The sequence below is a fragment of the Paroedura picta genome, chromosome 4 (genome assembly GCF_049243985.1).
Source record: "Paroedura picta isolate Pp20150507F chromosome 4, Ppicta_v3.0, whole genome shotgun sequence".
NCBI classification, from domain to species: domain Eukaryota; kingdom Metazoa; phylum Chordata; class Lepidosauria; order Squamata; family Gekkonidae; genus Paroedura; species Paroedura picta.
The window spans coordinates 26538426-26553455 of record NC_135372.1 but is presented as its reverse complement, the minus strand read 5'-3'; the positions used below and the strand labels follow the sequence as shown (position 1 = coordinate 26553455).

The following is a 15030-nucleotide window of genomic DNA, read 5'->3' as shown; positions in this document are numbered from 1 at the left end:
CAAGAGACCTATCTCCGCAGGACTCCCAGCACTGAAAACCAGTCCCGGCTTAAACCTGAGGCCAGATTCAAATGGTGACTCCTCGGGCTGCCGGAAGCCAAGTTCTGGTTTCCAGCAGCAAAACACCAAGTTGACAAACTTTCCTAGGCTTTGGCCAAAGGAAGTCCCCAATTTCCTACCATTTCAACTCTCCCCCCCTCTTTGCTGCCCCACTCACCCTCTGCATGACCGTCTGTTGCCCCCTTGCTCCTCTCCAGCAAAGAACGGGAGGGGGCGGTGGGAAACCAGGCCAGCAAACCACGTCGCAAACTAACTGGCAGTTTAAAAATAGCCTGGGACTTCTGTGCGGGGAGGGAGCTGGCCGCGACACAGGGGATTGGCTGGCGCAAGATCATGGGTCTCCCGTCCGGGGATCAGAGGGTGAAAAGTTCATAAGAGTGGGAAGGAAAGAAAAAAAAAAAAGAGTCTGGAGGAAGACAAGCAAGGAAGATCTCTGTTCTGGGTATGCAGCTGGGAGTCGGTCAAAGGAGAGGGGTCAGCCCCAGCAAGACACTAGAGCTCTCCTGCCGGGGGGGGGGGGGAGAGGGTTGCTGATGTGAAAACATCTTATGAGGCACCGTAGGGGAAATCTTTAAGACGTGCAACTAAAAATGCAACGGAAATCCATTACGGAAGTAATCATCGACTGGCAACCATTCAAAGGACATGGAGGCCCAAGCTGTGAACATCCACGAGGTCGGCTACAAGGTGCTACACTTCAGTAATGAGCCATACTCTGTACCAGGGGTAGTCAAACTGCGGACCTCCAGATGTCCATGGACTACGATTCCCAGAAGCCCCTGCCAGCGAATGCTGGCAGGGGCTTCTGGGAATTGTAGTTCATGGACATCTGGAGGGCCGCAGTTTGACTACCCCTGCTCTGTACAGTATGGCCGCCGGCAGCAAGCATCACAATTAGGGTCGGGCCCTTCAGCATGCCTCGGCCGCTTCGGTGATCGCAGACGCCTGAGTTGGCCAATGCTGCGGAGGGGAGGGCTGGCACTGGTGCAAGCATGCCAGCCGGCACCCGCACGCAGGCGCAGTTATTTTTCAGACGATTTCAAAACTTTAAAAATCTACCGTTCCATCTTGCCGAGATCTTTGACATTAAAATGATTTGACATTTTAAAAAAAAACCCTGAAAATTAAAAAAAGAAAAAAAATACGGAAGATACGTCAAACGAAAAAAATACATTTGTTGTTTTTGAATACATCTTAAATCACAATCCGATTCTCGCAACCTTTTTAGATGTCTATCATTCCGTCTCTATATTATACCCCTGAAATATTAATGCTCCTTTCGCACTTATATTCCCTGGGGGATCGACTGTGTGAATGGACCAAAAGGACTGCACGTTCCTTCTTCCTCCCCCCTCGTGTTGTCCCATTGGGCTGGCTGCCTCCTGACATCACAGCAGCCCAGCCAATGGCTGCTGAGGCTGAATTTTTTTCCTCTTCTGGGAGGAGGAATGAATGTTCTTTTAATATTCTTTTATATTTTTTGCCAGTGCTTTCACCCCGCTGTTGTTTTCTGCTGGGGGAGTAACTCTGTTCCACTGTAACTAAGCCTATTCATACATACCTCGAAGCATCATAGGGTTGCCAGATCCCCCATGGCCACCGACAGGGGACTGGATGGGCATAGGGGTGACCAATACAGGATGGGAAACTCCTGGAGATATGGGATGGAGTCTGGGGAGGACAGGGACCTCAGTGGGATACAATGCCATGGAGCCCACCAGTCTGAAGCATCCGTTTTCTCCAGGGAAAATTATCTCTGTAGTCTAGAGATGAGCTGAAATTCCAGGGGCTTCACTGAGCTGATTCTGCACTTACTTTGTTTTTTTCCGTTGTTGATCTTGCTGAATTCAGATCGATTTGAACCCGGGTCTTCCTCCTTCCTATCCCCCCCCCCGAATTGAAACAGAAAGTGTTCTGCACTTGATTGGGGAAGCTCAGAGCAGAGAGGGGAGCCAAGCACAGTAGGAGGCTCTTTCTTTCTTTCTTTTCCTGAAAGAGGGGGGGGGGAGAGGGTTGGAGACAGCAAACTCACAGGGGGAAATAAATCCAAGAGGCAAATCTCTTCTTAGAGAAGTGTGGACTCCTGGAGATCCCAAAATGAGGGCAAAAATAAGTCTTGGGAGGGAAGCCTTGCAGCCAGGAACCAGGAAGTCTTTGAACTGAATCCCTGGCCAATCAGGGAAGACTGCTTTGCTACATCAGCATTGCAGGCATGGGGCAGGAAGTTAATCTGCAAAACGCAGCACATCTACACTGTACTGGGGGCTTTAAAAGTTGGGTCTTCAAATATAGCGATTTATATCCACTCCTGGATATCACGGGGGGAAAAGGCAGGGTCACCGCGGATCAATGAGGGATGTTGCAGAGGGAAAATTTAAAGCGCCCCAAATCAAAATGGAAATCAAATTCAGTGCAGAGGGGAGGGATTTATTCAAGCTGGGAAAGGATAAAAAGCAAGGTGCAGATTCGACCATGGAGGCTGGCATCCCTAGGTACAACCAATGCCATAGGCCCTGTCCTCCACAGCATCCCTTTTCTCCAGGGGAACTGATCTCTGTAGTCTGGAGAGGAACCGCAATTCCAGGGGATCCCCAGGTTGCACCCGGAGGCTGACATCTTCACCAGGTGAGCAGGCATGAGCCGCCCCCAAATGACAAGGAACATTTCCCCAAAAGATAGCATGGTGTGCTTAAGGTGTTATTTCACACAAACTCAGCATCTCAAGGTGATGATGCCATTTAAGCTTATGCAAAAGCGTCATTGGATTCCGGCTGCAGCACGTCTACGTTTCAAGCAGATGAAGGAAACTTCCCTTGTTGCGATCCAGGGTCAGTGTGCCCTGCCAAATCCATTTGTGTAACGTATTCACAAAACAGCTTGCCAAGGAACTCTATTACGAGCCCGCCAGGAACTCTATTACCGGTGTGGGGCAAGGTATGTGTGTGTGTGTGGGGGGGAAATTACATGGCAGCACCGGAGAGGAAGCAAGGGAGGCAGCAGGCCACAAGCTAGGGAACTCCCTCCCAGGAAAGGCATAGAGAGACAAGCCTCAAGAATACTGCAGGCCAGCAGCAAGGGAACCCAAAGGAGAAGACGGAAGCCAAAAAGATTGGAAATCAGGCCCCGGGAAAAGCCAGGACTTTAAAATAGAGGTTCAGCCTGATGTTACAGCCTGGGCCCTTCCTTCTGATCTGAGCCAAACAAAGGCAGGCCTGCTGCTACTCTGCACAAGCCCAGGGGAAGCCTTGTTGTGAATTATTTTTTGAAATAATTTCACATCAACACAAGGATGTGGTTCAGGACAAAGATCCTTCTCATCCTGTGCTGGAATGAGATGCCCCTCGAAAACAGAGGAGGGGAACAGAGGAGGAAGCCTGCCCCTGTTGTGGCAATGGGCTTTCAAGGACAGACTGCCCCTGAATGTGGAGGCTCCATTTTGCGCTCGTGGCAATTAAACGACGACAGACCGGCCCAGACCTCCATTCATTTGCCTCAATCCCCTTTTAAAGCAATCTAAGCCGCCATTTTGTGGCGGTTAATCCCCTAAGTGAATTATGCATTTTATGGCAGGAAATTTCGTGCAGTCCGACCTGATTCAATTATCCCCCTCTCTTCCTTTTTATCCCTGCAGCCCTGCAAAACAGAAATGGAGGGACTTAGGGAAAGGACCTGCCGACAAGGCGTAGCGGCTGCCTTTCTGAAAAAGCGCATAAGTGCTGTTCAATCCAATTCAATGCCAATTTATCTGCGCGTGCCGCGTAGCATCACCGAGGAAGCCACAGGGTCGGTGGGAAAGCTCACCAAAGGGCCGGGGATCAGGGCCACCCCTTCTACATTGAGAAAATCCTGTGTGTTTGGGGGTGGGCGGAGAGGGCTTGGGCTCTATTCCATTTCCTCCATGGGAATTATCTCTGTCATCGGGAGATCAGCCACAAACCTTTCGAGTTCCTCAGGCACGCCTCCCAATACAGGGATGACACAGACAGGGGGGAGCAGGGGGGAGGTGGCCCGTGGGCTGGAAGGAAGGCATGAGCTAAGCTAAGGGATCTTGGTGGTGACTGGAGCAGGAAAGGGGAGTCCCTGGATCTGGCCCTGTTCCACCAAACCCCAAGCCCACGTGTCAACAGCTTCACCAAAGGAGCATTTAGCACAGCACGTTCCATGACTCTTGGCTTCGAGGGTCGGACAAAAGCCCCGTTCAGATCACTTTCGGGTGTTTTGTTTTTCTAGGTCTTCCCTTCCCTGCCGCTGCCTGGCCTCCCTGGTGCCTCCCATCGCCACGTGGTCCAAGCCGGCTGACTCCGTGCCCGAAGCATTCCACGGGCACTGGTGTTTTGCAGGCCCCTGTTGAATGCCGGCTATCTATAGCCGCGATGAGCTAAGCGAAGGGCACGCCACACGTTGTACTTCCTTCCCCGCTAAGGGCCGAGGCCTGGCAGAGAGAGAAAAATCACGCGCAACCAACCAAAGAGAAATCCTTGAGATCCTTGTAACCGGCAGGATCCGGGATTGGTCGCACAGCCGGCAAGGGCCTCTCCGTATGTCTGGTACTTCCCTTCCCTTGCTTATACCTTCCTTTCCTTCTACCGGTGTGATCACAGCCTCTAAGCTCCACTGAAACAGACCAAAATGTTACTGGACTAAGGCATGGCAATGCTTACAGGAAGCCCGCCAACTTCCTTTTTCCTGCAGTCATTGACATTAAGACATACTGCTCCTGGACCCGGAGGTTCCATTTAGCGACCCCACCTTTGACACTCCTTAAAATTCTCTCCTTCCCCCAATGAGAACCACTGGTCCAATAACCTTTTTCTTCCTTACAGCAACTAACAAAGCCTGTTGTTCATTTAAATGCTTCGGGTTATACAGAGGGACACCTGTATAGGTTGTTGTATCTAATAACTGCTCCCAGAATGTTCGTCTTCGTTGTCTTTGGCTGGTCCCATCAGTTTGCACACACCTCTTACCTAGGGTTGCCAACCTCCAGGTGGCACCTGGATCTCTCCTGATATTTCGGTTGATCTTTCAGACAGCCAAAATCAAGTCGGCCAGAGCAAATGGCTCCTTTTGAGAGTTGAGTTTATGGCATTATAGCCTGATGGGGTCCTTCCTTCCCCTCCCCAAACCTCCCTCTCCCCACATTTTACCCTCCAAACCTCCAGGTATTTCCCAGTGCAGAGCTGGCAACCCAACTCTCTAATCGACTCCTGGAACTAAATCTGCACTTTCTAACTCCGAAGTCCCATTCTCTAATACATGGATTCTGGTGGAGATAAATCCTAGATTTCATTGCTGCAATTTTGATAAATCTCGTTAATTCGTTTGCATCTTTCCCCCAGCCTGATTCCTGATACACACAAGTGCATTATTTAAACATTGCCCCTCCCCCCAAAAGCAACCTTAATGCCTTTGTAGCTATGACTTCATTTGTGTCTTATGAATGTGCGCATGAGCACTTGGGCATGGGAAGGGGTTTGGAAGAGAGGACGTCTAAGAAGCCCCCCAAGTAGATATTAGCTCTCCTGCTGCTTCTCCCTGAAACTACCCCTGCACGCGGACAAAAAGACAGAGATACACCCTAAGCCAGGGGTAGTCAAACTGCGGCCCTCCAGATGTCCATGGACTACAATTCCCAGGAGTCCCTGCCAGCATTTGCTGGCAGGGGCTCCTGGGAATTGCAGTCCATGGACATCTGGAGGGCCGCAGTTTGACTACCCCTGCCCTAAGCTGTTTGGGTCTTAGCGGCTGATTGTGTTCAGAAGAGGGGGGATGGGACGCGGGCAGGTGACGAAGGCTAATCCAATATTTATGCGCTCTTCAAAGCATTGGACACTTGACCAATAAATCTATTTGTGGCACAAAAACACATCTCAGCTGGCATGGATGCCTAAGAGCCCTTTGCAACTAAAAGGCGCTCCTTTATGTGGCACGTAGAGCTCGCAGAGAGACCAGTGGGCACATTATTGGCCCTCCCAGCAAAATCGTTGGCCTCCTAAATCCAGGAGGTTGACAGGAACATGCAATTTACTTACGGGACTCCCTGCAACCAGACAGATCAACAGACAGCACTTTGGGGGGGGGGGACAGGACTAGGTATATTCATGAGGCTTAGTGTAGTGCTTAAGAGCAGTGGCTTCTAATTTGGCAAACCAGATTTGATTCCCCACTCCTTCACATGCAGTGCGCTGGGTGTGCTTGGAATAGTCCTAGTCCTAGTCCTGTTAGAGCTGTTTTCTCAGAGTAGTCCTGTTAGAGCTCTCTCAGACTCACTGGGCCCATTCTGCACATGCTAGATAATGTGCTTTCAATGCACTTTCGAAGTAGATTTTCCTGTTCTGCACAGGAAAATCCAGCAGCAAAAGCACACTGAAAGTGCATTCCACATGTGCGGAATGGGCCGTGTTGTGGGGAGAGGATGGGAAGGCGATTGTAAGCTGCTGTGAGACTCCTTTAGGTAGTGAAAAGCGGGGTATAAAAACTAACTCTTCTTCTTCAACAGCAATAGGCTGATTGCTACACTGAACCCAGGTACACATTTCTGGGTGGGTTGAATAACGGAGGAAGATGCTGGTTTGCTACTTTTGGAAACAGAATTCTGGGCTAGTTAGAGCCTACGTTGTACTTATTACGAATCACAGGGATCTAGAATGCAGAGGTATATTGCCACTGAACCTGGAAGCTTTTTTGCTTCAATAATTAGCAGCATGTAGCTTAGATAAGGAAGTCGTACATGAGGTTCCACAGCTACCAGCCAGGAATAACAAACTAACCTCCCCTACACACACACACACACACACACACATACACACAGCCTGTTCCGAAATACCAGGAACAAAAAAGACAGGGTAAAACCCTGCATCTGGGAGGGGACGGAGGCAGGGTTGCCCAAACCAGAGCCCATTCCACACACATAGGATAATGCACTTTCAATGTGCTTTGGCAGCTGGATTTTCCTGTGCAGAACAGGAAAATCTACTTCTAAAGTGCACTGAAAGTGCATTATCTATTGTGTGCAGAATAGGCTGGTTATGATACTCCTAGATATTTGGGGATGGAACCTGAGGAGGACAGGGACCTCAATGGGGCACAATACCCCAGAGTCAACCCTCCAAAGCAGCCCCTTTCTCCAGGGGATCCAATCACTTTAGTCTGGAGCTGAGCTCTTACTCCGGAGGATCCCCAAGTCCCACCTGGAAGCTGGCATCCCTACACCATTGCTCATAACATAAACAACAAGCTTTCGGTTCCCTGTTGAGGTGGAAAGACTTTGAACCAGTCCACATCAACCAAGATGCTGTCTAAAAGTCCATGAGGGGCCTCCGCAGTCGTTTGTTGGGTGAAATTTCGCAGTGTGCACAAATAAATGTGTTTGAAAATTCAACCTCCTTCCTCCTTCCATTTTGTTTTGAGGCGAGCACACAGACACTTCCCTGACTCTCTAAAAGTGCCAAGGAGAGGGCAGATCAAGTGGGTAGCCATGTTCATCTGCAGCAGTGGAAAAGAGGAAGAATCTTGCAGTGCCTTAAAGGCTAACAAAATTTGTGGTAAGGGAGCAGATTTCTTGAGTCACTTCTCATTTCTTCAGAAAAGAGCAAAAGTCCAGGGCTGATTCTGCACTTACTTTGTTTATTCTCTTGTGGATCCTGCTGAATTCAGATCGATTTGAACTCGGGTCTCCCTCTATCCCCTCTCTCATTGAAACAGAAAAGTGTTCTGTACGTGATTCGGGAAGCTCAGAATGGGGGGGGGGAGAGCCAACTGCAGCAGGAATCCCTTTCTTTCTTTTCTTGAAGAGGGTGGGGGGAGAGGATTAGAGACAGCAGAGGAGGGGGAACAAACCCGAGAGGAAAATCTCTGCAGAGAGAAGTTATGGCCTCTGGAGCCCCTGCTGAGAGAAGTTAGAGCTTCCCCTTTAAGGGAAGCCTTGCAAACTGGGAACAAGGAAGGCCTATGAACTGATGCCCTGGCCAATCAGGGCTTTTCCTCAGCGTTGGAGGCTTGAGGCAGCAAGTTAATTCGGGACAAGCAGAGAACTGCACCTTTACTCATGCTGATTTTTCAAATATCGAGGGTTGTATCCACTCCAGGATATCACGGGGGAAAGGTGGGGTCACTCCAGATCAAGCATGCTTGTTGCAGAGAGAAAATTTAAATAGCCCAAAATCAAAATGGAAATTGCATTCAGTGTAGACGTCAGGGACTGAATCGACCTGGGATTGGAATAAAAGCTCTGTGCAGATTCAGCCCAGGAGCACCTTAGACTAGCCATTTGTGGATGGGCATGATTCAAGAGTCACAAGTTCTTAAAACTTGAGGGGTGACTCATGAACGTTCCACACGTTTAGTCTTTTTAAGGGCATCCTTAATGGATTCTTGAATTTTCTTTTCTTTTTTTTCATTTTTTAAAATCGATTTTATTTCTTCAGAAAACAAGAAAATAATGCTTTGACATATATTGGCATATATTTGGCATATATAAGGAGACAACACTAAGAGATTAGATCAGAACATTAAAAAAATCCTATTCTTTAGGTCGGGGTGGGAAAGGCTTGCTGTAAAATGATGCATTAATCCATTTATTAAAAATCACCTTCATGGAAAAAAAAGAAAATAAGAAGACATGGCAGGGAAGGAGAAAGTTACTATGAAAATGATTAAGATGATATGTCGCAATATATCTTATAGGTTTTTCAAAAATTATAATTTTCCTCCCTCGAGCTCATATTTCCATCAGTTAGGAATATCAATTAATTCTTTCCATCCTGCTCTTCTATTCAAATCTGATAGTGATCAGATCAAATCTGATTTTGCCACTGACACATATTCTATCATTTTATTTGTCCCTTCTGCGAGGTCAGGTGAAGATTCTTTTTCTTTCTTTTTTCCCCATTTTGATGCATATAAAATCCTGGCAGCTCTTACCATATATTTAACAAGTTCACTGTACATTTTAATATTGTTTGTTGTCATATTTAATAACACACGTTTTGGGTGCATTGTAAATATGATTTTCAATATCTTTTGCATTTCATCATGGATTATAATCCAATATTTCCTTTCCCACTGGCAGGTCCGCCACATATGATGAAATGATGCATTTATTTCATAAAATTTCCCACATTTTCTAAGGGAAAGGTTAGTAATTTTCAAGCAACATTTAAGAGCCATCTCCTGCAGGAATGCCCCCCCCCAGCTAAAGTTGCCATCTCCAACTTGGGAAATTCCTGATATTTGGGAGATGAGCCCAGGGTGGCCAAGGTCTGGACATCAGCAGGGATGCAATGCCATAGAGTCCACCCTCTGAAGCCTCCGTTTCCTGCAAGAGAACTGGTGATGAGAAGTAACTGAGAGATATAAAGACCATACCCAGAGGTTGGCACCCCTATGCCCACACACACACCATCATAAGTTAACATTTGAAGCTTTGGAAGAGGAGAGAACCGGTGGAGGGTAACCTATCTGTGTGCGCACATAACAAATACATTTGCACACTCCCCCCTTGAATGCTTACAAACACCAGTCGAGCATTTTTGAGTTCAGTAGTGGGATGCTTGTACAAGTAACGGGGGGCTGAACACAAGGGGTGTTTTCTCTTCACAGACTAAAACCATATGCCTTTGAAAAATCTGTCTTTGTTTTTCTGGCACCGGGACGTGGTCTACATGAAAGACGTCATCTTCTTGTCCTTACCAGGGCCTGGAGAAGAAGCCTGAGGCCAAGAAGCCCACGAAACCATTTCCCTTCCCACCTGCCCACACAAACTGAGACTGGGATTGTCTCGCCCAACAGCGAGGAAAGAATCCGCTTTCAGCCTTGCCAATAAGAATGGCCTTGGGATGAGCGAAGCAAATTGCTCTTTGCAAGCCTGTATTATGGCTAACCACAAGTTTGGTTTTCGGAGGTAGCAACACATGCCTCTCGAAAGCCAGCTGGTAAACTCAGCACAGGAGCGCCTGCATTCTTTGGTCCATCCATTAAATCAACAACTTCTATTGTTATTAAATTTGCCAATCTTTGTGTGGAAGTTGGAGTTCTCCCAGGACTGCAACTCCAAACTACAGAGATAAGTTTGAAAAAGTGGCAGAGGGCAGATTGTATGGTTATGTCGTGGATTCTACGTGAAATCTTTCCCCAGGTGCCCATCCCATAACAAGCATTGTCCCAGGACATCAGGAATTTCAACCCTATTTGCTCACCAAGTCACAGCTGATTCATGGTGACCCAGTAATTCTCAACCAAGGGGGTACACGGACCCATGGGGGTCCGTGGGAGATCCCGCGTGGGTCCGCGGCCTTTCCCCTCCTGCCTAAATGGACTTGACCACAAGCTAGGGGAGGATGCACTCAGGGGCGGGACAGCCGCCCTGAGTGGGTGTTAAGCGCTGAGTGGCACTTAAGCCATGAGACCATGCTCCTCCTCCAAGCCCTTACCAGAAATATTAAGTGGAACACATAACAGACAAGCTCCTTAATGTGAATTAATTATTAAGAAATGGGAGAGGCCAAGGTTCAAAACCCTCAACCCGCTGCCAAGCAGAAATTTGGGACGGATCCCACTCCAGAGGATTCTCCAGTCAGGCCTTGCTCCGGCTTGCCCAGTTTGAAGTAGCAGCCCCAAAAGATGCCTAAATAGACAGACAAACAGGAACCGTAAATGAGGGGGGAAACCTTCCAGCTCTCTGTTATAGCTCTCTTGGGGATTACAAATATTTTTATAGGGGTGCCGTCAGCTCCCTGTTGAGAAATACCGAGAGATTATGGGGCGGAGCTAGAGAAGGGTGGGGTTTGGGGACGGGATGGACCATTCCATAGAAGCCACATTCCAAAGAGGATATTTTCTCCAGGGGAAGTGATCCCCGTCACCTGGAGATAAGTTGTAATCTCAGGACGTCTTCAGCCACCACCCAGAGCAGCCTTTCTTAACTTTTTAACCCCTGAAAAACCCCTGAAACATTTTTCAGGCTTTGAGAAATCCTAGAAGTGGCACAATCATGCAGAATATGGTTGGGAAGCAGAGCTGTGGACACGCCCACCCGAGGCCCCTCCCCTTCCCACCCCCCTCCAGCCACAGCATTGGCCATTGGGGGGTCGACATGACCATATATGGTCGTATCACAATAGATATTTTACAAATTAAAAATATATTAAAAATTAACTGCCACCCATTCAGGAAACCCCTCCAGGGCTGTCAACAAACCCCAGGGCTTCACAAATGTCAGCGTGAAAAACCCATTTATGTAATACGCAGAAGGGACATATATTTGTAATTCATCCGGGTTTGCCAGCCCCAGGATAGGACAGAAAAAAATCTCTCAAAATTGCAACTGACCTCTGAACAATAAAGATAAGTTCCCCCCTGGAGAAAATGATGGCCTGGGGGGGGGGGCTCTATGCCATTAGACCCCCTCATCCACAAACGCCACCCAAATCGGTAGGAATTTCCCAACCCAGAATTGGCAACCTTATCAGCCCATGAATGAACCAAATCCCTCCATTCCTGGGAATCTATCTTTAAAAACAAAATAAAAAACACTGGATATGCTGCATTTACTATGGTTTGGCCCACTTATGAGCTTGTTCCACTCAGGATTCCTGTCCAAGCATTGGCCAGATGCAGACCAATTTGGCTTCAATCAGCTTGCTGGATTATGAGGCTTCTAGGGCTTACAGGAAGGGGAGAACTAGGGTATTCCAAGGTCCCATATCACTCTTGGAGCACGGGGAGTCATTCGCAGAGCATAAGAACATACAAAAATAAGAAGAGCCCTGTTGGACCAGAACAGTAGTCCATCTAATCCAGCATCCTGCCTCATACAGTGACCAAACGTGTCCTCTGGCGGGCCAGGAACAGGGCAGAGACCAAGACCTTTATAAGAACATCAGAAGAGCCTTGCCGGATAAGTGCAGTGGTCCAACACCCTGTCTCACTCAATGGCCAACCAGGTCTTCTGGAGGGCCAGCAGCAGAGTACAAAAGTCCAAGTCTTCCCTGGTAAGAACATCAGAAGAGCCCTGCTGGATCTATTCCAGCCTTTTCCAACTTTTTTACCCCAACTTTTTTACATTCTTCAGGCTTCAAGAAATCCCAGAAGTGGTGCAATTATGCATAATATGCACACACCTACTTGGGGCCCTTCCTCTTCCCAGGCCCAGCACTGGCCATTTGGGGAGGGGGCACAGGTTGACATGAACATATATGGTCATACCACCTGCTAAATGTTTAACAAATTTAAAATATATATAAGATATTAATTAACTCCTATGCATTTGGGGAACCTTTCCAGGGCCATTCAAGAAACCCCAGGGTTTCACGAAACCCTGGTTGAAAAAGCCTGATCTTGTCCAGCATCCTGCCTCACACAGGGCCAACAACAGGGCAGAGAGGCTGAGGCCTTCCTGATAAGAACATCAGATGAGCCCTGCTGGATCAGACCAGTGGTCCATCTAGTCCAGCATCCTAACTCACACAGTGGGCAATCAATTCCTCTGGAGGGCCAACAACAGGGCAGAGAGGCCAAGGCCTTCCCTGATAAGAACATCAGAAGAGCCCTTCTGGATCACACCAATGGTCCATCTAGACCAGGGGTAGTCAAACTGCAGCCCTCCAGATGTCCATGGACTACAGTTCCCATGAGCCCCTGCCAGTGAATGCTGGCAGGGGCTCATGGGAACTGTAGTCCATGGACATCTGGAGGGCCGCAGTTTGACTACCCCTGATCTAGACCCATGCAAGCACTGAATCATGTCTGACCCTTGGGGTGACTCCCTCTAGCATTTTCATGGCAGACTCATGGCAGACGCACTGGTTTGCCAGTGCCTTCCCCAGTCATTACCATTTACCCCCCAGCAAGCTGGGTACTGGGTAGAGCCTCTTGGGGCGCAGAGTGGTAAGGCAGCAGTCATGCAGTCTGAAAGCTCTGCCCATGAGGCTGGGAGTTCGATCCCAGCAGCTGGCTCAGGGTTGACTCAGCCTTCCATCCTTCCGAGGTCGGTAAAAAGAGTACCCAGCTTGCTTGCTGGGGGGTAAACGGTCATGACTGGGGAAGGCACTGGCAAACCACCCCGTATTGAGTCTGCCATGAAAACGCTGGAGGGTGTCACCCCAAGGGTCAGACATGACCCGGTGCTTGCACAGGGGATACCTTTACCTTTAGACCCCATATGCTACCCCTCAAATATCCAGGGATTTCCCAACCTGGAGTTGGCAATCCTACCCCACTGCTTTGCAACCCACCCACCCCTAGTGTCTACCAGATGGGAGAATTTTTTTCTCCAACCACAGAATTAAAATTACCAGTTTGAACAATTTTATATGTGCCCAGTTACACAGATATAGCTCCCCTCCTTTTCTCTCCCTTTTTTGTTCTATTGCAAAGACACATCAAGTCAGGGACGCAGGGTTTCTCTGTGCACACATGCACACACACACACACACACACACACACACACACACACACACACACACACAGAGTACCCCTCATCAGCCCCAGTTGTTTGGGGAACAGGGAATGCCAAAAGGAACATTTCGGAGTTGGTCCAGGTAGGGGAAGGAGAAGAAGGGAGAGAAAGATAAGATTGCGACACAGTTTTCGATTCTGCCCTCTGGTTTGGCAAATTGTTTGGAGAAAACACTGGGCCCTTTCTTTCCCCGTCGCCTTCCTCATTCTTTCTCTTTCATGTCAGAAGACTTGCTTTCTTGTTTCCCCGGCTTCCAAGCGGGTGCCCTTCCCACTGGCGTAATCAGCAGCGTTTCCGAAAAGTAAAGTTAACCCTACCGCCATTAAGGAAACCAGAGTAAATATTTTAATATTGGCACTCATGACCTTCTGTTCAGCGAGCGTTAAACGTTAAAGAGATTTCGGTTTTGCTTGCGTCTGTCTTTGTGTGTGTGTGTGTGCTGTCCCATGAAACGGCAGAGCCAGCACGTTGGGGAAACAGTGTGCAGCTTCAATGCATCCGGTAGTACTGGCAAGAGTTCCCTGGGCAGGTTAGGGAGGAAATTCCACTCCTTGAAACAGAAACTGGAGACTTTGCCACCAAAACTTTGTCTGGGTCCTCAAATCCGTGTGTGACTTCCGTGGCTTCCCAAGCTTCTCTGCCTGTCCTGCCTCTGACCGTTTATGCACTGGGAACTTCACTGCCCCAGCTCCCGTGCAGAAGCACAAATCGGGGGCAGATGAGGCACACTGGGGCAAAAGCTCCCCCGTGTGAGTGCAGGAAGAGGTGGGGCAACCTGCCACGGCTAAAACTCCAGCCTGCAGCCCGGCATGGAACCTCCAGTGCATAAACGGTCTCTTAGATGCTTCTCTTTGGCCTTCTCTCACTTATATTTTTCTGCAATGTTTTTTCTTCTTATCCTCTTTTCTTAGCCACCCCATTGCCCATTTTTTCCTTTGTCCTTCAGGGACTCCTGTCTCCTCTTGTATTTATTTCGGTATTGCCTTGGATTCAACATGGGTCTCCTATCAAAACACTGGCCCAAGCATCTGAGCTAAAACAGGGTTACCAATGTCCCAGTGGAGCAAGGAGATTTGCTGGAAATACAACTTTGCCGGTAATTGCAAGCAATACAAATTTTAATTTTAATTTTAATTTTAATTTTAATTTTAATTTTAATTTTAATTTTAATTTTAATTTTAATTTTAATTTTAATTTTAATTTTAATTTTAATTTTAATTTTAATTTTAATTTTAATTTTAATTTTAATTTTAATTTTAATTTTAATTTTAATTTTAATTTTAATTTTCTTATTTATTAGGCTAATAAACCACCCTTCCCTAATAGGCTTGGGAGAGTGGACAACATTTTAAAATTCTCCATAAATATAAAATGATTAAAAAACAGTAAAAACCATCAAACTATCAATGTGACTGCCCCAATTGTATCACTTTGTTCTTATTCCTATAAATTTTAGCCATCACACCAACATCTATTTTAATATAGCTTGGTGTGGGGGGGCAAACTGGCTCTCC

At 47.7% G+C, this 15030-nt stretch overlaps 1 protein-coding gene across 5 annotated transcripts in view; it reads right to left on the bottom strand.

The window, feature by feature from the left end:
* The window catches only part of NFIC (nuclear factor I C), a 155038-nt gene that overhangs the window by 123995 nt on the left and 16013 nt on the right, over positions 1 to 15030 (bottom strand). Inside the window, exon 1 of one of the 5 annotated variants that reach the window (XM_077332049.1) lies at positions 218 to 241. The exons of the other annotated variants lie outside the window; for them this stretch is intronic. Within the exon in view, the coding sequence (XP_077188164.1) occupies positions 218 to 226 (9 nt within the window). The 5' untranslated portion in view covers positions 227 to 241. Of the gene's footprint in view, positions 1 to 217; positions 242 to 15030 lie in introns of those variants that run through there. 5 annotated transcript variants of the gene reach the window in all.